We start from the raw sequence: 23,844 nt of genomic DNA on the forward strand, positions 1-23,844 counted from the left end.
CAGCTTTTCAGTGCAGAAGGTGCCGAGACGCGAGCCCAGCCCGCGGTCTGTCCCTGCCGCGTCCCGCCGCGAGAGCTTCCCTTCCTCTGCACAGCGGAACGGGCAGCGGGGCCGCACCCCGACCCGGTGCCAGCAGCGGCAACGGCACCGCTGAGAGTCGCTTTGTTTAAATTTAAAACTTACAGCTCTACTTATTAAGGCACTTTGTCTCAGGCATTTGAAATAATTCCTATATAGGAAAAAAAGAGAGAAAATTAATTTCCTTCGCCCTGCTCGAGTTTCAGAGGAAATTCCACGTTATCACTCTCGAGAGCACCCGCAAAAGAAAACAGGGAGAAAGAAATCTTTTTATCCAATCATAAAAATAACCCGACTGTGGTGTTGCTTCCTCTCGGCTGAGCAGCACGGACTGCACATGCTGTCTTTGGGCTTCACTAGAAGATAGTAGTCACTAGAAAACAGTAAACCAGAGTATTTTATATCTACATCCCCTGCCCAAGTGCCTGTGCCGGGGAACACTCGTGTTCAACTTCACAAGCAACAAGCATCACGAGAAAATGGGGCCACAGCCCAAGTTTCAGATCCAGCAAAACATATGCGAGGCTGCAGGGAACGTCTCTTCTTGCAGGATTTGGGGGTTAAAGAAAAGCACGGTCTTGCCTCAAGATGGCAGGCAGGAGACTTGGATCTCAGCTGCGGTGTTTTACGAGGTGTGTGATGAAACCTCGACTGGCCCAAAATGTGCGTGGTGCTGGCACCTCCAGGCAGCCTTGTGCCGGCACCTCCAAACCCCAGTGCCTGCGCCCCCAAACCCCAGTGCCGGCACCCCCAAACCCCAGTGCTGGCGCCCCCAAACCCCAGTGCCTGTGCCCCCAAACCCCAGTGCCAGCACCTCCAAACCCCAGTGCCTGCACCCCCAAACCCCAGTGCCAGTGCCCCCAAACCCCAGTGTTGGCACCCCCAAACCCCAGTGTTGGCACCCCCAAACCCCAGTGCTGGCAGCTCCAAACCCCAGTGTTGGCACCCCCAAACCCCAGTGTTGGCACCCCCAAACCCCAGTGCTGGCAGCTCCAAACCCCAGTGTTGGCACCCCCAAACCCTACTGCCGGCACCCCCAAACCCCAGTGCCGGCACGCCCAAACCCCAGTGTTGGCACCCCCAAACCCTACTGCCGGCACCCCCAAACCCCAGTGCCGGCACGCCCAAACCCCAGTGTTGGCACCCCCAAACCCCAGTGCAAGCATGCCCAAACCCCAGTGTTGGCATACCTAAACCCCAGTGTTGGCACCCCCAAAGCCCAGTGCTGGCACCCCCAAACCCCAGTGCCTGTGCCCCCAAACCCCAGTGCTGGCACGCCCAAACCCCAGTGCCAGTGCCCCCAAACCCCAGTGCCAGTGCCCCCAAACCCCAGTGCCGGCGCCCCCAAACCCCAGTGTTGGCACCCCCAAACCCCAGTGCCGGCGCCCCCAAACCCCAGTCCCAGCACCCCCATCCCCATCCTGGCATCCCACCAGGCGGGAGCAGGTGCTCCCGGGCCGCTGCCCCCGGCACCCGCTGCCGCCCCGGCAGCACCAGTGACCCGGACGCGGGTGAGCTGAAGGAGCAGAGCGCTGCGGGAAGCAGGGCTGTGCGGGGGGGTCTCGGGCACATCCCTGTCCCGTGGCCGTACGGATGCTCACAGCAGCTTCCACCGCTTCATCCTTAGAGATGAGAGAAGCAATTACTGCGCCAAGGGCGCGTGTCCCGGGGACAGCTTGTAGGTGGCTGCAGCCGTCGGGCATCTCAGCAGCTGCACCGTGGCACTGGTTTTTGCTCCCAGCTGTGCGCAGGCGGCAAATAAACGGCGGCAGCAGCGACCTGTGCCTTTTGAGAAGTTTTACTTCAGCCTCACAGCAAAACCAGTATTGACCACGGTGCAGACACGCCAGGCAAGGACCCGGCGTGGGTGAAACAGCCTCTGCCCCCGCGGTGGCACCGTGGAAAGAGGCCGGATCCACCCCGCAGCCGCCCCGGGCACAGGGAGGTGGCACCAGCCGTGCCCTGTCCTCTGCAAGGGCAGTGAGTAACACCGACCTGCGCGGAGAGCCCTGAGACCGCCCGGCGATGCACTTCATATCAAAGATAAATATTATCTCAATGAAGCAACACGCTTAGTAATATGCCCAGTTGAATTCCTGGTTCAAAAGATTACCAAGAATTAAAACATGCTGCTTTCAGCCCCAAATGAGAGAAATTCTCTTCTCCCCCCTCCCCTTCCCAGCCTACCACCCGCCCTCCCCTCCCCAAAACCTTATTTGTGCGGGAAATAAGTCAATCAAGAATGACATCGAGTCATTCAAACTTCTTAGGTTTGGCCATGCACAAATTGCCTGCTTTTCCTTCAGTTTAACCATATATTCTTTATATTTTTATTATCAACAGAAGCCAGTTTCCACCCCGGCTTGCCTGGCCAAGAGCTCGGGGGACCCTTGGCACGCCGCGTGGCTCCAGCGCAGCTTCCCCCCGAGCTGCTGCCGCTGCAGCGCCGCCCACGGAAAGGTGGTTGCACGCGTCACCTCCGCATTTTAGCCTTTTTTTGTGTCTCCATGGTTTTGTTTATTGTTGCCAGCTCATTATCATGCTCTAAAGTGTATTCGGGAAGCCTTATGGGCCGAACACTGACGCTGCAGGGGGTGAGCGTGTTGGAGGGATGGGTTAAATTCAGCCTCTAAATGCAAGTCAAAGGAGAGGAAAGGTGCTTGCTGAGCAGATGCAGCTTAGCCCCTCGCACACCGCATCCTTCCCTACCTGCAGGTCCAAAAGGGGTGACATTGCGAGCTGCAAAGGAAAACTCACTGGCATGTTGCTTAGTATTTACCGCTGAAGTTCACTTTTTGGGTTAAAACACTGAAGCGCAGCTTTAGTTTCACCTGCTCCAAAGCATTTTCCACCCTCTTCCAGGAAGCCAGGACCTGGGTGCTGGCGTTCAACATCAAGCTGTGATAGGAAGAGGTGTTTGGAAGGGAATGAATTAATGCTGGATCAGGGGGACCCCATTATTAGCCTTTAAAATCATCTTTCACGCAGGCCCTGGTGTCAAATGGAGGAGGCACAGCTGCTTTTCGAGGGGCGGCTCATGCAGGAGGGTATCTCGGAGATGCCGCGCCGGGAGCGGAGCCTGGTGCCCAGGCAAAACTCGGTCACATTTGCAGAACTGCTTCCCAAGGAAGCAAATTGCACGTGGCAAGTATTCAATTACAGTTTATAGCTAAGAAAAAAAAATGACAAAGTAAACATCTACTCTGCATGAAGGGCTCTCTTCAAGTCTCGGAAACTGTAAATTGAGCAGGATGATGAGCGTTGGCTTCCTGGTGTCGGGCGCACCGAAACCTAACGTTGAGCTCTTCAGGAGTCAGTCTGGTGATGGAGGATGGAGGAATTGCTAATCCGCACTCATCCCACGTCTCCTCGCATTTGAAGATACAGCCTCGGAGTGTTATATCATTTGTTATTAATAACATCCATCGTACGCACCCAAACTGCGTCTCATTTTGTGCGTCCGACTGTTTGGGCATCGTGTGCCACGGACCATATGGGCCTCGTTTGAAACCCCTCCGAATCGCAGGGGTCCATGTGCAACTGATAAAGGCCAATTTGGGGTGAATGGGGGGCGGGGGCACCGCTCTCCAGGCAAATCCAAGAAGAACGCCCTATATGTTTTCTAAGTGCTAAACCCAAGGGAAATTACTTCATCAAAACCCGATCCAGACCACAGTAATGAAGACTGTGATGTAGCCAGTGTTCAACCATGTTGACTTTACAGTACTGGAATTAATCCATCTGCATTGCAGCTCGGTGAAATCATTTCCAGCCCGTAGCGGCTCCGGGGCTGACTTCATCCTTGCAGACCCAGATGCAGAGCCCTCGGAGTCGAGGGAATTGCGGAGAGGACCGAAAGGCTGTTCTCTGTGAGCAGTGACGGCCGTCTGTCTTCATGGGGGGGGTGGCAAATTCATCTTAGGGACAGTCGGGACCCCACAGCTCCGCGAGGCTTTTCAGTGGCCACGCTTGGCGTTGCGCTCATCTGCTCCCATCGTTGTGCTTCCCGCGGGGCTGGAGACAGGGGGATTTGCTGCTTTGCTCTTCCTCTATGAGATTATTCAATTTTAACTCCCATAAAAATCCCCGGTAATCTTACCGTGACTGTGGGTTATCCAGGGTGCAAATTCAGGCTGATGCTATCAGCGGTATCTCATGCTTCCTTGGAAAGACGCTGTGCGAGCGCGGGGGCTTTCCCTGCTGCACTAAGTGCCAGCCGCCGTCATCGCGGCGATCTTTTTACCTTTTAAAGAAAGACACTCTGGATATTATTGTGCTGTTTGCACAAGAAAAATGCAGGTGATGGGATGCCCTGGCTGCGGGCGCCCTCCCGGGAGCTTGTCCGAGCTCACGGAGCCTCTCTCCGGGGTCTGTGCTCGGAGGAGCCGAGCAAAGCAGAAATCCCTCCAGGTCTGCCCATGCGTTCCGCTGCCCATCACCATTTCACTGCCTTTCCCTTTGTCCCGTGCTTTTTTATTAACCTTTTCTCAGCAAAAACACAATCGCCTTGTTCATGGTGGTTGCTGCAAAGCACAAGCGCTTTTGCTTTCCATGAAAACAGGGAGCTTCTGCAAAGCGAACACCACCACAAAACCCCTGACTTTGGTGGCGTTTCTTAGTCAAATGAAACCGAAACCCCGCGGGGACAGATTCTGGCTCCTGGCGAAGGCGGTTGAAATCCCCAAGGCCTCCCTTGCGCTGAGGCTGGGGGGTGACGCCCCAGGGACCCCCAGGAGCTCTCGCTGCCGGGACAAGAGGGTCCCCAGGTCAGGCAGGTTGTCACCTAAGCCTGATGCGCTGCTCGTGCCTCTACAACGCAGGGAAACTAATGGAAATTCATTGATGCTCAGATCTCTGAGGAGCCTCCTGAGCTGTTTGAACTCTCTGTGAAAGCAGGATTTTAAAACATATATAAAGGTAAATGCCTTATACACGTGAGAGGGCTCCGGAGAGCGCCGTGCGTGTATGGTGCTGCGGGGCACGGGCAGGGGATGCCACCTTCGTCGAGGTGTCTGGAAGGCTACAGGGTTTAGGAAAAGTGTAAAATGTGAGTATATCCAAAAGGATTTATCAGTCCTTGTATTATTGCTGGGGTTTTTGCTGTCTTACCTAACCCCTCTCGTGTAATTTAATTAAGTTTGTTTAATTTATTTTTTAAAAAAATGCATGTGGGACTAGTAAACTTAATTAAAAAGAAACATTGTTAAGCAGCCTGATACAGCTATAATTTGATTTAAAGCACTGGATGATACCAACATTATAAATGTAAACCAATATGCCTTTTTTTTAAAAAAATAAAAAGTTCTAAATGGAATTTAAAATACTCCTTCATTTGCAGTGGGCTTTTTGAGCTGGGGTTAATTGCAAAGGCTTTCTTCCTCCTGTCCTGTTGCTGTAGGGCTTTTCTCAAGTGGGGTAAGAAATATTTCATCCTCAAAGAAATTGCTGCTGGCTCACTTGTGCTTTGTGTTCCGCATACGAGCCAGGTTCCCATACCTTTGTTCATGTAATGCACAACCCTGCCTGCCCAGACACCAGTGCCAGAGCTCCCAGTGGTTTCAAAGGTACCGGGACATTAGGGGTAATTTGGATTTGTTTCTGGAGTAGTCTCCTGGATTTCGGAGAGGTGCCCACCCAGCACTGGTCAGAGGGGAAGATGTTTCCATCAGAACCTGTTTATAATGCTATTATAAACGTGTTATGTGTCATGCAACATGATAGAACACGTGGTATTGCACGATGAGCCTTGGATTCACATAATTTTCTGAGGCTTTTTGCTACTTCAGTCTAAGCAAGTCCACCTCCTCACGACCAGCAGCCCGCGGAAGCAGGTGCTGGAGGTGGTGGATGCCTCAGACAGTTTGCATATCCCACACCATAAAGTCCGGATATCCTCTATTGCCTCCAACAAATCCTTCCTAAATCTCCCTGCGGGGGTCGGGCCCCGCAGTGGGCAGGGATACACACTCTAAGAGAGAAAAAGTGCTCAGGACACCTGAAAACTGTCCCCAGAGTCACGGCAGGCACCACCGGGGTCGGGTACCGGTTTCCTTGGCTGCCTCTAAACCTCCGCCGAAGGATGGAGCCGGGCGGAAGGGCTGGCGCCGAACGACCCCGGCCTTCCTACCCCCCTATCAGCCGTTTGCAAAGCTACTTGCGGTGTGACAGTGCACTATTTCACATTGACTATTCAGTGGGAACGAGAGCAGAAAGGGGTTTTTTCCCAGCAGCGAGGTTATTTTGTACAAGTTGCTGCTTTTAACCTTTTCTCTGAATTATTTGCAGAAACATTTGAGACAGGACAGGAGGTGGCTGGATGATGGGAACCACAACTTCACCTTCCAGAGCTAGTGGGAACCCCCTCCCTTAACGGTACATACTCACTGGGACCGGTTATTGGCTTTGCCGCCCGCATCTCTCCGGAGCTGGACAAATCTAGGGGTGCACAAGGCTTTGCACAAACTGCAGCCGGACCCGAACCAGCCGAAGGCGGAAAATCGAGCACGTGACGAATAGTGGGACGATCACTCAGGATATTTTGTCATCTGTTTTTGTAAGCCGTGGATGCAACTGTTCTGATGACATGAGGCAGCAGACTCACAGGCAGCCTTAATTCGATCCCACTTATTTTAATTTAAAAAATTAATACATATAAAAAATCTTAATTAAAAAGATTGCAGTTATTATACTTTCCCCTTGATTTTTTTTTTTTTTGCCAGTCTCTTTTGCCTTTAACAATAAATAACAATAGGGTGTTCCCCTCCTTGCTTTTAAACCTCCAGCAGGAGGGGAGGGGGACCTGGCCGACAGACACAGAGGAAAAGACGAGATGCAAGAGACGGGAAACAAACTGCTGAAAGTAAAAAACACTGGTTTCCTTCAACCACACTTGATTGCGGTGATCTGAGAGGCAACTGTAGGCACAGAGGCCAAGCCAGAAGGCGTTACAGGCTTTTAATTTAACTTTCTTCCTTTAAACTTAAAGCTTTACGTAACTTTATGACTGAGAAACTGTCCGAGAGCTCCTTTCAGCAGCCTCGACTCCGGCGAGTGTCAAATCCCAGCGTGAGGTTTGCAGGCGTCCCGGTAGTAGAAGGTATTTAATATTATTTGTTGAATCAAGTCCTTGATAAATTACGGCATTTCTTTTTGTCTTGCAAATAATTCCCAATGTGTTCCTGATTTTTGCGAAAGTAAACAAACTGAGATAGTTTTCAGACTCGGGTTTGTTCGCACATGCAACCACCGCCAGAGATCTGCGGGCCGGTTTGTGAGAGCAGCCGCCTTCCCCGGCACAGGCAAGAAACCCCGCGGTCCCACAGCCGAGCCCAGCGGCCGAGCCGCAAATCTCATCCCCCCTTTTCTAGTGATATTTGCCAGACATGGAGACAAAACATTTATTATTATTATTATTATTATTATTATTATTATTATTATTATTATTATTATTATTATTATTATTATTATTATTGGTGGTGGTGGTGGTGGTGGTGGTGGTATTGGTATTGTTATTGTTACTGTTATTGTTATTGTTATTGTTATTATTAAAAATTTCTACAAATCTTTTTGCTTGCATTTTATTGTTGATATAAATTACAGGGTGAAAAAAATCCCAGTGCTGTGTTTCAAATATTTATTCCCTACGATTTGGTGGAGTACAGATTCACTCCTTACCTCCTGCCCATAGCCTGCATTATAGCAATTAGCGGATAACATATTTTTCAGTCCTCTTACCTCCAAACTCCAGCTGCCCGGACAGGATAATACAAACCACATTGAGCCGGGCCAGGCAGTGCCACGGTAGGGATGGCTGCGCGTCTGCAAGCGGCCTCAAAGCCGTGGCTGGTCTTTCAGATGGGGAAATGATCTCTCCGAGGCAACTGGGATTCATCACCCACAGCTAATCGAGCCCTGGTGAGCAGGAGGGTTCCCATCTGCTGGCTCTCTCCGTCGGGCAGAGAGCGCTGGCAGCATCTCCCGATCCCATCTCTGCAGGGGAAGTTCCTGCGCTGGGCATCGCTGGCCCCCGAGATGCTCCGAGGATGGCAGTGGCTCTCGTGGAGCTCCCCGCCGGTCCCCACCCCATGGCTCTGCTCTGCCCAAGGGCCGGGTAGTGCCAGACGAGCGATGTTAACAAAACCCATCAAGGAAGTACATTAAATAAAAGACTTTTGCCCTCCAACAGCAAAGCGGGGCTGCAACGGAGGCTTTGCTGGCTCCTCGGTGGTTCACTGAATTTGCCATTTCTGCGGGTCGGGAATTGGAGGATGTGCAAAGTGGAAGCGTTTGGTATCGTCAGCTTCATTGTGATTTTCAATGAACTGGATTAATTCTGTTATATATGGAAGTGCTTTAAGTTTGTGGAATGTGGGACAATAAAAGCAAGCAGATGCAAGAACGTAGGCAGAAATCCAGAAAAAAAATATATAGCCCATAGAAACATCCCTGCCCCTGCATGTGCTGCCTGCTATGGGGTCCGCCGGTCCCAGGAGGCAGGGCAAGCGGAGCAAAGAGTGAAGTCAAAGTGCGTGGGAGCCCACGGGGTGGCCCCTGAGGGGCTGCGGCTTGGGGCAAGGGCTGGTGCAGCTCCGGGCACTGGAGCTCCTCCTGGGGCACCTCTGCAGGGCTTTGGTGTCTGACAACAGCAGGAGAGGTTTCAAGGCCACTCACCTTCAGTGGCGCAGGGCACGTTTATGTTCTGGGATAAGATGCATTTTCAAAAGGGGTTTTTTTTCAACCCAAATGACTTTTCCTGGCAGCGTTGGAGCCGCCTGACCTCCCGCCTCTGGTGGTATCGCAGGAGACACGAAACCTGCCCCGCCGCTTGGTTTAACGCCATGCTCAGTCCTGAGCCTTCAAACCCGGGGCTGCTAATGAATTACCACTTACATTTCAATGCAAAATATCCACCAGGTTCCCCACAGTGCACTTCTGCAGACGGAGGGACTATTTACTCCAGTAACTAATGGGCACAGACAGACTTGAGCAGCACTGAAAGGTAATATCACCCCCAAATACAACCAGATGTGCAAAAAATACACAACTTTTCGATGGATAGAACTTGCTGCGGAGCCCAAATCAGACTCAGCTGCTAGTTCCAGGTCTTGAGGGTTAGGAAGAGGCAAATTTTTTGCACGTGAGCTATAATCATAACTCAGCCTTCTGGCCCAGACTGGCAGGGCAGAGTATTAATCAGGGCAGATGCTCCAGATCAAGGGCCCAATTTAAGCTCCCAGGGCCGTGGTGCCCAGAGGCACAGTGGTCTTGAGGATTTCAGGGCCCTACCAGTACCTCTTCTGCTTGCTGACAAGGCTGCTCAGGCATAATATCTCCGTAGTCCTCATTTTAGACTGCAGCTTATCTAAAATGATCTGCAAGGAAAGGAGCTGAGATCAATGTATTGCACATAACAAGGAAACCTATTTTGTTGCCTCCAAATCTTCCTGTTCTGCAGCTTGGGCTCCAACCAAGGATGGAGAAACTCTGCAGATCATAGCAACCCCAGCCAGAGTGAGGATTTTACATCTCTGATAGGAAGATCTCTGCTCTAGCACCTACACACTTGACTTGCTTTGGTCCTGGAGACCTTAGAAAGAAAACGGTAGCTGGCAAGCACTGGTCCATGTCCATGATGGCTCTGGTGAGCCCCAGGAGTGTGCGTGGAGTCTCGGAGCTGGGACAGAGCAGGCTGATGGAGAAACGCCGCGGGGCCAGTGTTGGGTGGGGGTGGCAGACCCTAGGGAAGGGCTCGGGGAGCCCAGCATGGGATGGGGCACTGGGAGTCGAGGAAGGGATGCTCCCTGCAAGCCAAGAGTCCCATTACGCCCTAAAAGCCAACGGATGCTCGGCCAGAGCCAGCTCCAACCCCAGCCATGGCTCTCCCATGAGCCTTCCCCAACTCACCTTGTTTCTACATTACTCGAGGACAGAGGTTGTTTTTCAGGGCAAATCCCCTGATAATGTTGCTGGGATTTGAATTTATGGCCACGAGAGGTGTTGAGCCACGAGGCCAGATGGTTATTTGCTAATTTTGATGGTTTGGAGTGGTTTTTGGATCTCAACAGAACTGTCCGCATTTGCAAACAAGAGAAGACCATAGGCTGAACTGTTTCGTATATTAAATCATTGCATGGTTTTCTTCTTCCCTTATTGAAAAAGGTGGTTTGATTTTTGGCTGTATAATTTACAGTCCTCAACCTGTGACCCCGTGCAGCCAGAAGGAAACTTTGGAAAGGGAGATAATACCGTGGAGACAGATTTTCCTCTTCTCTGAGCTGAAATTCCTCAGGAAGCTGAAGCTTGTTGACCAGTTCAGCGAATGCTGATTTCCTTCTGCTCCAGCAGCACTAGCCACGGATAGACTCCTTTGGCAGACTTTATATAGCAACTACCTGTACTTCGACATGCACGGATTGCATTTACTTATTTTGCACAGCTCGGTGCTGTTGGGTGGCAAGTCAATCACATTTATTTATTACTTTAAAATTAAAACCAGAAAATAATATCCGTCATCCATAAGCGGGTACTTGAAAAAGCAGTTTCACCCAGCTTTGCAGAGAGTTCACGCGGTTTTAATTCTGAATACAAAGGGAAGATAGCTTGGGTGGGGGGTGACACCACCCTCCTTAGAAAATTTCATATGGTTCTTCTTGTTTTAAGGGCTATTATTTTACGTATCTGCCGACAGATACTTGCATTAGCAGATCTTATGAAATATTAAGATTGTATCTTTTCTGTTCAATTTCAAAAGTCACTTCCTTAACCAAAGCGCAAGCTAACCGCTCAAAAAAGCCAGTGCTTCAAAGATGTGTGAAAACTTCCTTGCAAACCTTTTGATTTATTGTCCTTCTCCCCAGCGCATCACCCCTTCCAAGCTTTTATTCCCACCCCTCTATATTTGCATTTACAGCAATAATCAGCTGCAATAACCGAGGACAGCAAATAGCAAAACAAAGCTGGGTTTCTCCGCAGCTGGTCGGTCTCTCCCAGGTGTGGGCTCGGTTTAAGGCCAGAGTTTGCGTTTATCTTTCCAGACAGGGAGGGAAAAGTCTCAAACCTGTCGTGGGGCTGACTCCTCCAGCAAAGTGCTGGTGGTGCGGTGGGAAGAAATCAGTCAAAACCAAACAGTTGGAAAAGCACTCTGCACCAGAACTAGTGGGACCGGGGATAAATCATCACATCTTGTTCGGACCCACCTTCTCTAAGCGCAGTGAAGGAGGGAGCAAAGCTTACTGCAGACATCGGGATTTGGCGAGGTAGAAGAACAAGCCCCAATAACCTGCAATTTCTGCATGAACAATAAATAAACCTGGAAGTCCCTGACAGGACTGATTTTCGAAGCCGTCCTCCAGAGCAGGCTCTTGGCTGCACCATGAAAGGCACCGCTGGAGAACTGGGGACTCCCCAGCGTCCCTGGCCTGGCCCCGCGCCACAGATACCTCCAGCCGTGGGGTGTTGCTTCCTTACGGCGTGAGCCCCAAGGACACAGCCTCCATGGGCTGGTGGGTCTGGGATGCCGCTGGGGCAGCGATGGCAGGGGAGAGGCAGCTATGGCAGCCTGTTAAAGCAGGTGCAGTATTGACCCCGATAACGATGACCATTCATTGGGGTGGGCTTTGCAAGCCCGGTCCTGTCTGGGACACGTGTTGGTGCTGTGGACTCTCACCCTCCCTGGCCCCAAGTCTTGGCGGTCACGGGAGACCTTGGCCCGGTTTTGATTTCAGAGCAGACAGTGCGACCAAGGCCATCAAAGGACCTTCCTGCTCTGCACCAGCAACAAGGAGATGTCTCAAGGTATCCAGTTACTAACTGAAGTGAAGCAAACCAGAATATAGACTGCATTTTGTAAAAATAATATCATCTTCCTCTTTAAAAAGGCTTCTTCCCCTCAGACCGCTGCCTGTGAAAGGGCTCGCTGCTCTAAGGCCCCGGTTGGCCTTCCCAAGACCCCGGGACGCTCCACGGCCGGACCCTGCCTGGCCCCGGCGCCGAGCGGGGAGCGCAGGAAAGGCGGCCCCAGGTCTGCCCGCCTTCACTCCTGCCCGGGAATATAGAATAACTCAGTATCAGCTTCCCCATAACTATTTTAATTTCACTTCTCCTGTGTGGTTTCCCTGGCAGCTAAACGGAGAGCTCTGGCTTTTCCCTCCCTACACGCCACCGGAGAGCAGAGCAGGGGTGGCCCTGGGGACAGGGGTCCCGCAGCTCCCAGGCCCACGTTGGGTCACCCTCTCTCTCCCTGGAGCTTTTCCCTGTGGCAAAGCCAGACAGGATGCATTTCAGTGCCATTCGAAAGGTTTTCTGCTTCATCCATGTGGTTAATTTTGCTGTCTCTAAATCCCCTATTATTACACATTCTTTAAGTATTTTCTTTAAGTATTATGAGAAAAGTTCAACACGGCAGGAATTTTTCCCTTTACTTAGAGGGGGAAGGGACTGGGTCTTGGTCTTATTTCTCGGCTCTGGTGAAGTCACGATGAAGGAAAGGTGGTGGGAAAGCTGCTCGGTGGGACGGCCGGGCTGGCAGGGGCGTCTCGGGTGGAGGTGGTTGGAGAAGGGATGGAGCAGCTTCTCACTCTCACGCCTCACACACAACCACCAGCCATGAGCCAGGAGCCCAGCCAGGAAAGGCAACCCTAAAAATGTTCCTCGCAGCACAGAGCCAAGAAATCTTGCTTTTCCAGAAAATATTTTGAGGTTGCAGTGAGGTATCTGACAGAAGCCCCCGTTACACCGCCCCAGCCACGTTGGCGTTCCTGGGAAAGCTCTGGACAGGGCACGCAACTGGAGCCAGAGATGCTGGATGAAAGTTCTGGTGGTGGCATGTCACGTCTTGGTACTGGAGATGCGCACGGTGGTCTCACCCTCACCCCGCCGGCGGGTGGATGTTACTGACCCTTCCTCGACTCCCCCGGCTGTGGTGGGGAGCACCAACCCTTCCCTCATCATGAAGTGATCCGAGCCCTCTAATTTGATTTAACTCTCCCCAAATGCTGTATAGATTGTTTTTAGTTTGCTGAATAATCTGCTTAAAGTTTGATCCTATTCCCTGTGCACCTTTTGGGGGGGTTATGTATAAAATAACAGAGATTTAACATATCTTCAACCAACGCAGTGCACGTGGCGGTGAAGAACTTGCTTAGGAGGTCAACCAACCGAGAGGCCTCAACACCGGCTCTCCACCGCCATAAGCTGGCCGTTTCTTCCCCAGACCTGCCATTTTTGCCATGAAATTAATTTGGGATGTTCCCGAGAGCGAGGATGGGCTGAGCCGCGCCGTCACCTCCCGCTTGGGACATTGCAGGGCTGGTCCGGAGGTGCCGCAGCCCAGCGGGGGACGGAGAGCTCACGCCATCGCACTGCGCTCGGATGTAAGAGCAGAGGTTTTGCAAAGTTCATTATGGGCAAAATAAGGTGGAGGATGAAATTAAAGCTTTGCTGTGGGACTGGGCATTTGAGACCGTAAGGGAAAACAATCTCCTGAGCGCCGTTATGAGCTGTTACGGGTGTTTTCTGCCAAGATTTACTTGGACTCAGGAGATTCTGTTTAAAAGATTGTTTTCAGGAAAAAGAAATATTTGTCAATCCATTAATAAGTAATTAGTTAATGACTCAAATGAAGTGGTAGTTACATTAAGAAAAATTAAAGTTGAATATCACAAATTCCGGTTCCCGCAGAAGCCAAACTGGCGTTATTTCAGCCCACAGAAGGGTTATTCAGCTGACGGTCACATCCACTCCCGTTGCAGCCTGCGTATTAGCCAGAGCATTTAGAAACTGGTTTATTATAGCTTCAACGTACTCCCATAACACACCTTCCATCCCTTTCCTGTGCTGACAGTGGCAGCTGCTCGCAGCACACCGCCCCATCCACACGTTTATTTATTTTGTTCTTCCAAGAAAATGATATTATTTGCACATTGGAATATGAGCCATTAGCTTGCGTTTCTTCAGTGCCAGGTTTATCCCTATTAGATCTGAGGCAGCCCGTACATTTATAGTTACAACATGACAAGCAAATAGGCTGGGGGCTGAAAAAAATATAGATTATTTATTTGCTAGTAACAGTAAGGCTGGGGAACTGAAAAAAATGCAAACTGGACTGTGAGTCCAGTGAAATGAAAAATTAGTAGCATGTGCAAACATGGTTAAATCAGTCCTGAAGTACGTTTTTATAGGAGAGGAAAGATTTTGAACAGGGAAGATGTGAGGGCAGGTGTGGTTGGTGCCACCAAGGCCGGGGAGGGGAGGGGAGGGGAGAGCGGGGGGGTCAAGGGACTGGCCTGGGGTTCGCCGCTTTGCGGGCTCCGGCTGCGTCTCCGCAAGAGGAGAGGAGTTACGCCACCCAAAAGACCGCTCCGAGCGCGGCCCACGGCACGCGCACCCCGTGGGAACGGAGGCGCACCCACGCCCGTCGGCAGCCCCGAGGACGCGCCGAATGGTTACACGCCGGCGAAGCGGTCGCTGAGGCTGTGCCGTGGGAGCCGGGGCTCGTGCGGTGATACACGGCGAGCAGTGCCGCATCCCCCCGACTAGACTCCGTGGGCTGCGAAACCATCTTTTTTCCAAATGCTAAAAACGAAAAAAAAAAAAAAATTTCTTGCTAACGATTTGTCAAGCACAGAACGAACAATCCTTCGGGTTTATCCGAATTTATAGCTGCAGCTTTATATAAATCTACGACATATCAGGTAGAGAAATTCAGAGATAAGAGCGTCAGATGCGTAATCGAGTGCAGGCGATATTAAAATATTACCCCTAAGCCACAAGTCAGGTTTGGTTTGCTTTGGGGCTTTTGTTTTGTTTTGGTAAATGCAAAGCAAATCTTGGCAAACCCGAGCGCAGCTTGAACACAATTAAATCTCCTGAAGTCTGCCCCTAAAGTGGTCGGAAAACTGTGTGTTTGGAACTTACCTGTGTGCTTTAACAGATTAATGGACAGTATTAAAAGATCATTTGCAAGTTAAGCAAACATTGCTGGCGTATCTTATAACACTTGCTTTAAAATTAAGTTAGTTATTCTGAACTTCGTGCCAAACGATTATTTGCTCGGGTTTCTGACGACGGTAATACATGACACACCATCACATAATTGGGTAAAGACAATAAGGTTACAAAGCCCAAGAAGGGTCTGAGTCAGTCTTTGACAGATTAAAGCTCTCCAAGTCCCCTGAAAACCCTTCTCTGACATATTAATTTGACCTAAACCCTCAAAATGTTCCTGATTATATCATCTCAATTGGGCTTTATTTTTGTTTTATTTTTCATTGTAGGAAATTAAAAAGGGTTGGTTGATCCCTGGCCAAGTTCTTGAAATGTGTTGCAATGCTAAGGAAATAAAAGATTACTTGAAATACTTTTTAATAATATGTCATGTCAGCAGAGATAAAGGTTCACACTTAATGCCCTCAGCTGGCTTCTATCAGCGCTGGGGAGCGCAGCGTCAGCCCCGGCTGGGCTCCGGGAAGGACCCGCGGTTCACCTTGCTTTTAAATCATGACCTTATGCTGTTATAATTATGAACATGTTTATGAAATTTGTTTCATTTCTCTTTGTAAGGAGAAAATAAAGATCTTGCGTAGGTGGAGCTGATCCTGCCCGGGCACGAGGGCAGCGCAAGATAAGCTCCCAAGCCTTCCCTGCCCGGTTCTCTATGCATTTCTTGCCCCGCAGAGACAGACGGGGATGGCTGTGGGTGACGAGCCTGGAGAGCCCCCCGAAGTGGGTCAGAGGTGTCGGGCGGGTGCAGCTGAACGCGCTTGCTACGGAGGGAAACCACGTCCGCGGGGTTTGGGGCTCTGGAGGGCCACCCCGACGGACATCCGTGGCAGGGTGGAGTAACCCGGGGACAGAACCACTGTACTGCTCCTATTACGACACGGCATAACGGGTGGATGGATTTGTGAAGGAAAAATCATTATAGTTACCCTCAAAAAGTCAAATCAAAAGTTAATTGGCATCAGCCTCTCTGAAGGCCGCACTAGGAGATGCCTGCAGTCCTTCCAGGGTCAGGGCTAGCTCCTCTCCCATCTGACCCCTGCTACGCACAGCTCTACAAAAGCCTGGAGAAACAAATTCCAGAGCCATCCTGCCATATACTTACTTCACAGCTCATCTGCATCCGTCCCAGCTGCCGTTACAAACGGCATTGGTGGTTTTCCACCACGAGTTCAGCAGGAGCTCAGGCGGATCTTTCCGAGCCCCATTTGCAGACGGGGATGCTAACTTTCCGCTCCCGGATCAGGCCACGCGCGCGGAGAAGTCGGCAGCCAGAAAAGTGGGCAGCTCTCCACCAGGTGCCCCGGGCTGGATGTCGAGCTCCGGCCTTCGGCGCCTGCGTCTGCACCCATTCACTCCCTCCAAGGCCTTTTCCTTGGACAAACTCCTGTCCGGGTGAGATGCGCCAGGATTTTGGTGTATAAACGTGAGTTTAAAAGCATCAATGAGTTTAAATGTGGCTAAACGTACAAATGAGTATCAGTGTGCAAACCCCACCGCAAACAGAGTCATGAGCGTTCCTGGAACGGGGATTTGTGGATCACGATGCGAGTCTGGGGCATTTAAAACACGCATTTGTCAAGAGTTCGACTGGAGAGCAGCCGCCTGACGTTCGGTTTTGGTTGTCTCCACAAAGACAAAGCAGTTTTCACTCCGCTGCCAGCGCAAGCCTTGGAAGAAACGTGTGTGCCAAGGCGCGGGCCCTAACAAATACAGCAAGAAATCCTGAAAAGTGGAACATTTCCATAATCCAGTGCTCCCATGAGACTCTGGGAGCGTTTGGAAGCGGGGCACGGAGCGCTGCACCCTGTCCCCTGCCCGCCCCGAAGCCACAGCTCCCACACACACCCCTCCCCAACCTGCTTTCTCAGCTGGCCGGTGAATTTTATCCCTTTCCACATTTTTTTTCAGTTAAGGCTCATCTGTCCCGGCTGACCTCCCCAGTGCAGGGAGAGGCAGCAGGCGAGGGGTGCGCTGGGATGGGTGGGGGAGGCGGCCACCCACCCTGCTCAGCATGAATGCTATTGCTTTCCCCCCAAAAAATCCCCACCGAGCCCCGGGATCCCCTCTGGTGCCGGCTCTGGGGAGGGCTCCCGGCTGGAAAATGAATCAGCGTGGTGCGTTCAAGCCTTTGTGGCACAGGGAGGTCCCCGGGGGGAAGGGGGGGACCCCCAAATTCACAGCGCAAATGCAGCGCAGCCCTTTCCCTGCGCACCTGCGGGTCTGCCCGGAGCGCCCCCCCGGCCCGGAGCCCCCCCCCGGCCCGGACACCCCCCATGCCCCGGCCCGACCGCGCTGGGGCTCCCAGGAACCGCCCGAGTGGAAAACTGGGATTTCTGCCCCTAATTCAGCGCAGCTGCCGCTGCGGGGCCGCGCTTTGAAGCGGAGCCGTGGAAACACCCCGGGGGCGAAGCCGAAGCGGGCGGGCGGGGGCTTTTTTTTAAAAAAAACCCCAAACAAAAACAACTCCCCCCAACACTTCCCCCCCCCCCCCCCCCCCCCCAATCCCGCAACCAAACCCCGGACCAAGCGCGGGGACAAGCCGGGATCCCCGCCCGGCGCTGTCGCACAGCCCGGGGGGGTGGGGGGGTGGGGGGAGGGTGGGATGGGTGACACCGCGGTCTTTCGTGCTGGGGGGATCCCGCGGCGGGGGGGCCGATTTGGGCACAGCCCCCTCCCACCCCGGCCCGCATCTCCCCACGCACGGCCATGGCTCTCCCTTCCCTTCAGTCTCTTCTTCTTCTTTTATTTTTTCCCTTTTTGTGCTGGTTCTGGTTAAACGTTATTTGCACTTTTGTTGGAAAAGTGGCCCCTAGTGTGCAATTATGTCAAATTTCTTTGAGTTTTACAATTTAATGGAGAACAGTAACTCGTTTATTGATCCTAGACGGGGCCGGCTCCTCTCCCCCCTCTATCCCCCCACCCTCCTCCCCTCCCCTCCCTCCCCCCCCGTTACTCCTATGAAATGTCACTCAATGTTTCTTATGCTCCCACCAGTTTCCAAAACAAACAGTGGAGGCTGCAGCCGTCTATTGACTCAGTTGGATGCAAGAGGATCTCGCCGTGGCCGCTGCCCCCCGACGGGAGCCGGGCGGCGGCCGGGCGAGGGTGGCCGGGTGCCGGCCGGGATGGAGCCGCGGCCGGTGGGACCCCCGCCGCCCTCCTGAGCCCCGCGGCCGCCCGGGGGGACCCCCGGCCCGGGGGGGATGGCGCTCAGCTCCCGGGCTCACGCTTTCTCCGTGGAAGCTTTGGTGGGACGTTCGACCAAGAGGAAGATGCCGGATGGTCGCGATGAAGAGACCGGGGCCGGCTGCAGGCAGAGCCGCGGAGCCCCGGAGGAGGGTCGGTAGCGGCGGGGACGCCCGGAGGGGACCCCCGGTGGCCACCCCCCCCCCCACCCCGGCCCCGGCAGCCTCCCGAGCCGCCCCCTCCCCTTTCTCTTCCCTGCAGAAAAGCGGCCCACGGGCGGCGCCGAGAGCCGGGCGGGGGGGCCCGGGGTGCAGGTGGAGCTGCAGGGCTCCGAGCTCTGGCGGAGGTTCCATGAGATCGGCACCGAGATGATCATCACCAAGGCCGGCAGGTACCGGCTGCGCCCCCGCTCCCAGCCCTCCCCCTCCTCGGCGGCTTTTGGCTCTTTTCCGTTTGCTTTTGGAATTTTTACTTCTTTTTATTTTTCAGCTGGGTTGGGGTATTTTTCTCCGCACTTTTTTCCCCCCGCTGTTTTCCTGAAGTTTGAAAATTTGTTTCCCCACGCCCGTTTAATTTTTTCAACCCGTTTTCGCCGTTTAACCGGCAGCTTTTGCTCAGGACCTTCCCCTCTGCCCGCAGGAGGATGTTCCCCTCGGTCAGGGTGAAGGTGAAGGGGCTGGAGCCGCTGAAGCAGTACTACATCGCCATCGACGTGGTCCCGGTGGACTCCAAAAGATACAGGTACGGGAGCCGGGGAGACGGATGGGACCGCAAGGCTCACATGCACGTATAGAATCTATAGGTGGGCGTGAGGGGGGGTCGGGCCGGGCTCTCGGCCGCCTGACCGCGGCCCGGCCGGGCCAGGTACGTCTATCACAGCTCGCAGTGGATGGTGGCGGGGAACACGGACCACTCCTGCATCACCCCGCGGCTCTACATCCACCCCGACTCCCCCTGCTCGGGGGAGACCTGGATGAGGCAAATCATCAGTTTCGACCGGGTGAAGCTCACCAACAACGAGATGGACGACAAGGGGCACGTAGGTGTGGGGCAGCCCCGGGGCGGGGGGGGGCAGAGCGTCACCCCCGGCGGGCAGCGGCGTGGGGGCGGCGGGCCGGTCCCCTCTGCCCCGGGGCTGAGGTGGGGTCCCACCCGTGCTTCGTTTCGGGGCTTCTACCTGGCTTTCCCCGCCGCGGGGGGGCTCAGCCGGCCTCTCCCCCCGCACAGATCATCCTGCAGTCCATGCACAAGTACAAGCCCCGCGTCCACGTTATCGCCCAGGACTCTCGCTTCGACCTAGCGCAGATCCCGTCGCTGCCGGCCGAGGGGGTGCAGACTTTCTCCTTCCAGGAGACCGAGTTCACCACCGTGACTGCCTACCAAAACCAGCAGGTACCACCGGGGGACGGCGGGGGGGGGGGGGGGGGGGCACGGGGAGCCCCGGCGGTCCCTGGGGCCCGGGGGGGATGGAGACCCCCGACGGCACCGGGGGCCGGTCCGGGCCCTCCCCGCGCCCCAACGGCCCCTCTCGCTCCCTCCCTCCCCCCCTCCCAGATCACGAAGCTGAAGATCGACAGGAATCCCTTCGCCAAAGGTTTTCGGGATCCCGGCAGGAACAGGTAAGAGGCCGCCGCCGCCCCCCGCCCCGTCGCGCCCCCGGCCCCGCCGCCGCCTCAGCCCGGTCTCCCCCCGCAGGGGGGTCCTGGACGGGCTCCTGGAGACCTACCCGTGGCGACCCCCCCTCGCCCTGGACTTCAAGGCTTTCGGCGCAGACAGCCAGGGTAAGTCCCCTTTGCTGCCCTTTTCCTCCCGCGCCTCTCCCCGTGGCCTCGGGGCTGCGGCGCGGCCGCCCGCCGGCGGGGCTCGGCGGCTCTGAAACCGTTCGAATCGATGAGGTGGGTCCAGAAAACCAACGTAGCGGCCAACGTAACGTTCAGGAAGCCGATTTCACGTGTTTTCGGCAAAAAAAAAAAAAAAAACAAACCACAATCCCTCCCGTTAAACTCGATGCGGGCTGGCCCCCGGAGGAGCCGGGCAGCAGCGCGGTCTGCCCTCGCCGACCGCCGGGGCTGCCGTCGGGTGTAATGCACGGGGAAAAAATCATCAGAGTATGCGGGAGGCTGGTTTAGAGTCGGGTTGTTACAGCTTTGATCCTGTTACACTAATCGTTTCCAAGCCGTTTGAGAATATTAGCTTGAAACGTGATTATAACGACGGCCGGTGCCTCTGCAGCCCGCCTCTGCGGTGCGAGGAAACGCAGCAGAACGCGGCGTATGCAGCAGAAAATGAAATTAGCTCTTATTTAGGATGTAGCAGTCCCACAGCCCGTGAACTCCGCAAGAAACACAGGGAAGAGGGGAAAATTTTTCAGGGAAAACGACCTCCCTCCGCCGGACAAGCGCACGCCGGTCTCTTACAGCCCTCGTCCAGAAAAAGGGCTTTTGGTGTTTGATTTGGTATTTGGTATTTTGGTATTGGAAAAGTGATAATTCGTAGCGCCGAAAGAAAAAACTAATAGATCGTTTGGAGGCTGGAGCGCTCCAGTTTGGGGTTAAAGTCGCCGGTTTTACTCTCATTTGTGTTAGGAACTCTACAAAATACCGGGGCGCACCAAATCACTCCCGTCTCTGCAGGGAAGTACTGCAAAAACTAGCAAAAATTCGTGCTGTGCAGGCGTAGAAATGCAGAGACATTAAAAAAATCAGGCTTGGAATAAATTAAGAGGTTTACCGGGTTGTACAAAGAACTAGATTTTTTTATTATTATTTTATTTTAGAAAAGACCTTATACAAAAAGCTGCTTTTGAACCCGTTTTGCAGGCTGTGATGCGGTACCGAGGAGAGGAGCTGGTGGATGGGGAATGAGAGAATGGCAATTGCGGCGATTATTGTACAGACGCTAAAATATTAGGGCTTCCTGAGATTTTTTTTTTTTGCTAGTCTTAATGTAATCGGTATTTTTCTTCAGGGTTAATTTCCTGGACCGATGTAAATATAGCTGAATCTCCATTTCCACTAATAATAATTCTGTATTTCTGAAGAAAAGCTGAAAAATAGAAATACTGAAGCCCTAAAACCAGAAGGTAAATTAAAAGAAAGCATGAACAATAAGCTGAAGAATTGGCCATAAACTTGGGATTTTTTTAAGCCTAATAGAAACGGCAGAAAAAATCTGCACTCTGAGCTGCTCCGTCCTCCCCGCTGTGACCCCCCGTCCCAGACTCGTACGGGAAGCCGTGGAAATCGTGCGCTGTTCTTGCTCGGGAGTCCCTGGAGCAAATCCTAACGCCCGCTTGCTCCGCTGCAGCCAGCGCGCAGGGACCCACTGGCTGCCTCGCGCTCACGGATATCGGCTCAGTCACACCGTTCTCCATGACCCGAGTCCTGGGAGGACATCAGGGCGCGTACGTGGGGAGAGGACCAGATCCCTGCCCCGCACCCGCTCCTGCTGATGTCAGTACCGAAACAGCCGCTGACACCAGCGGGGAGGGGTGAGGCGGGCAAGCCATAAACCGTCCCCGGATTATTGCGAATAGGTGCCGCCCGCGCGTTACCCGACCTGTAAGATAATCTGTTTGCTGGGAGTTTGCAGAATGACTTTGTGCCACATCCAAAATCGTTGTGTTTTGTTTAAGGGTTGCTATACTAGCAGATATGGCTGGGTGATGCAGTTGATTCTGTGTCGCTGATTGTAGGTAAGGTCTGACCAGGTCACATACAGACAGCGTTATCGCTTGGAGTTAAGTGTAAATAGAGAAAAAGGCAGAGCAAAAATGGATTCACATTCCCTTCCTTCCTTTTCCAGTGACTTTGGTAAGAAATTAAAATAGCTGGGGGGACACACGGGCCTCCAGAAGGGTGTGGTAATGACTGTGCTGCGGAGACACGCGGCTCTTAAGTGGCATTAGATGAAACCAGCATCTGTTTAGCACCAGGGATGGCCGCTCCAGAGCACCGTTCCCACGCCAGAGCAGCCGCCGCCGCTCAGTTTTTGCTCGGGAGGAGCGGCGAGCCCGTGCTGACCCGCGATGTTACACACCAGTGGCCTCGGCAGCGCTCGCGCACGTGAAACGAGCCGGTGTTGCTGTTCTACCACATCATGAAAGTGTTCATTGATTCATTTCAGAAAAGAGAGTGTTCAAACGACACGTGTATTTAAAGTTTCTGGAGACACCTATAGTATTCAAGTATACGTTTCAAATTGCATGGGAAGCCAAGTAAAATTAGTCAATTCCTGTGAGCGGGAAGGTACAAAAAAAATTCTCCATCAGGCTGAATACGTTTTTTTGTTCTTATATACAAGGGGAAAAAGCTGCCTGTAATTTGCGCGAAAAATAGGGAACCTAAAATAGCAATGGCGTACGTGTAACGGGAGAAGGTTATCGGCCGTACAGCACAGATGCGGTGGTACCTGCATGTGTGGAGCCAAACTTCATGGCTGTCCCGGTAAATGAATGGGATTAGACGTGTGTGACTATTGTTCTTAGACAAGTGCCAAGGGAAAACAAAAACTAATTTACAGACGGATCTTCCCATTTTCCAGGAGCTGATTTTTGCGGCTGGTTTGTGCTTGGACGGACACCAGCAGCAGGGAGACGCGGAGTGGGAGCGGGAGTCCTCCAAGGGTTCCTTGGCCGTGAACATCAGCTAGGCCAGCCTGGATGATTTCTGTTTTCATTTTCAGGTGGGAGCTCCAGTTCTTCACCGGTGACCTCCAGCGGCGGGACGCCCTCTCCTCTCAACCCCCTGCTCTCTCCATCGTGCTCTCCTCCGACGTTTCACTTGTCAGCAAGCAACATTGGCGTGTCGTGCCCCGAGACCTACCTACACAACCTCAACGTGCCCCTCTACTACAAGATCTGCCCTACGAGCTTCTTACGACAACAGTCTCTCATCTTTCCAAGCCACGAGAAACTGGGAGGCACCAACCCGCATCTCGTACCCCACTTCATGGTGGACATGCCAAAGCTTTCTTCCCTCGGCATAACCAATCTGAAAAATGCTAAGGCCGAAGACCTGAACGGGCAATGTCTACAAGTACCCAGTTCTGCTAGTCAAATGCTGTACGGATTACATGCATCTGGAAACATTTTCCCATCAAGTCCCATTGCTCGGGAAGCACTTAATTGTTCTTTACATCCTCCATATGGCTTGTACGGTTATAACTTCTCTGTGCCATCCAGACTGATGAATGCAGCAAGCCATTTCAAAGTGAGTGACAGCATTCCAGCTTCTCTGAGAGATGGCAGATGTAATCACTCTAACTGGCACCCGACAATTAACCATTGCCTTTAGTGGAATTATATATTTCTAAGCATTGATATGTAAAGCAAGCCTTTCCTTCCTTTATACCCGAGGGCTTGCTAGTTATTGACTATGAAATACTGCATGGTACAGGAGCGGCATGTCTAAGCATTTAGCTTTTTTTTGTGGGCAAATGTGTCGTGTTGTTGGGAGGGTGGAGGGGCTGGGAGTGTTGGAGGGTCTGAGGTGACCCACAGCAAGGTGATACCTTCTGGTAATATTTATGTCACGGTTGTAGGTTAAGAGAAAAACTGTACAGTCACCTTTTTAATATTTG

The 23,844-nt window shown here is 52.8% G+C and overlaps 1 protein-coding gene across 1 annotated transcript; it reads left to right on the plus strand.

The window, feature by feature from the left end:
• Positions 1-18,281: 18,281 nt before the first annotated feature.
• Positions 18,282-23,558, plus strand: TBX22 (T-box transcription factor 22). The gene is made up of 8 exons (XM_064462721.1): positions 18,282-18,417; positions 18,526-18,655; positions 18,904-19,005; positions 19,129-19,303; positions 19,492-19,656; positions 19,819-19,883; positions 19,960-20,045; positions 22,948-23,558. The coding sequence occupies exons 1-8, from the start codon at positions 18,282-18,284 to the stop codon at positions 23,556-23,558; spliced, it is 1,470 nt and encodes a 489-aa protein (XP_064318791.1).
• Positions 23,559-23,844: the final 286 nt, after the last annotated feature.

This window comes from Phalacrocorax carbo, chromosome 11 (genome assembly GCF_963921805.1).
Source record: "Phalacrocorax carbo chromosome 11, bPhaCar2.1, whole genome shotgun sequence".
Lineage (NCBI taxonomy): Eukaryota > Metazoa > Chordata > Aves > Suliformes > Phalacrocoracidae > Phalacrocorax > Phalacrocorax carbo.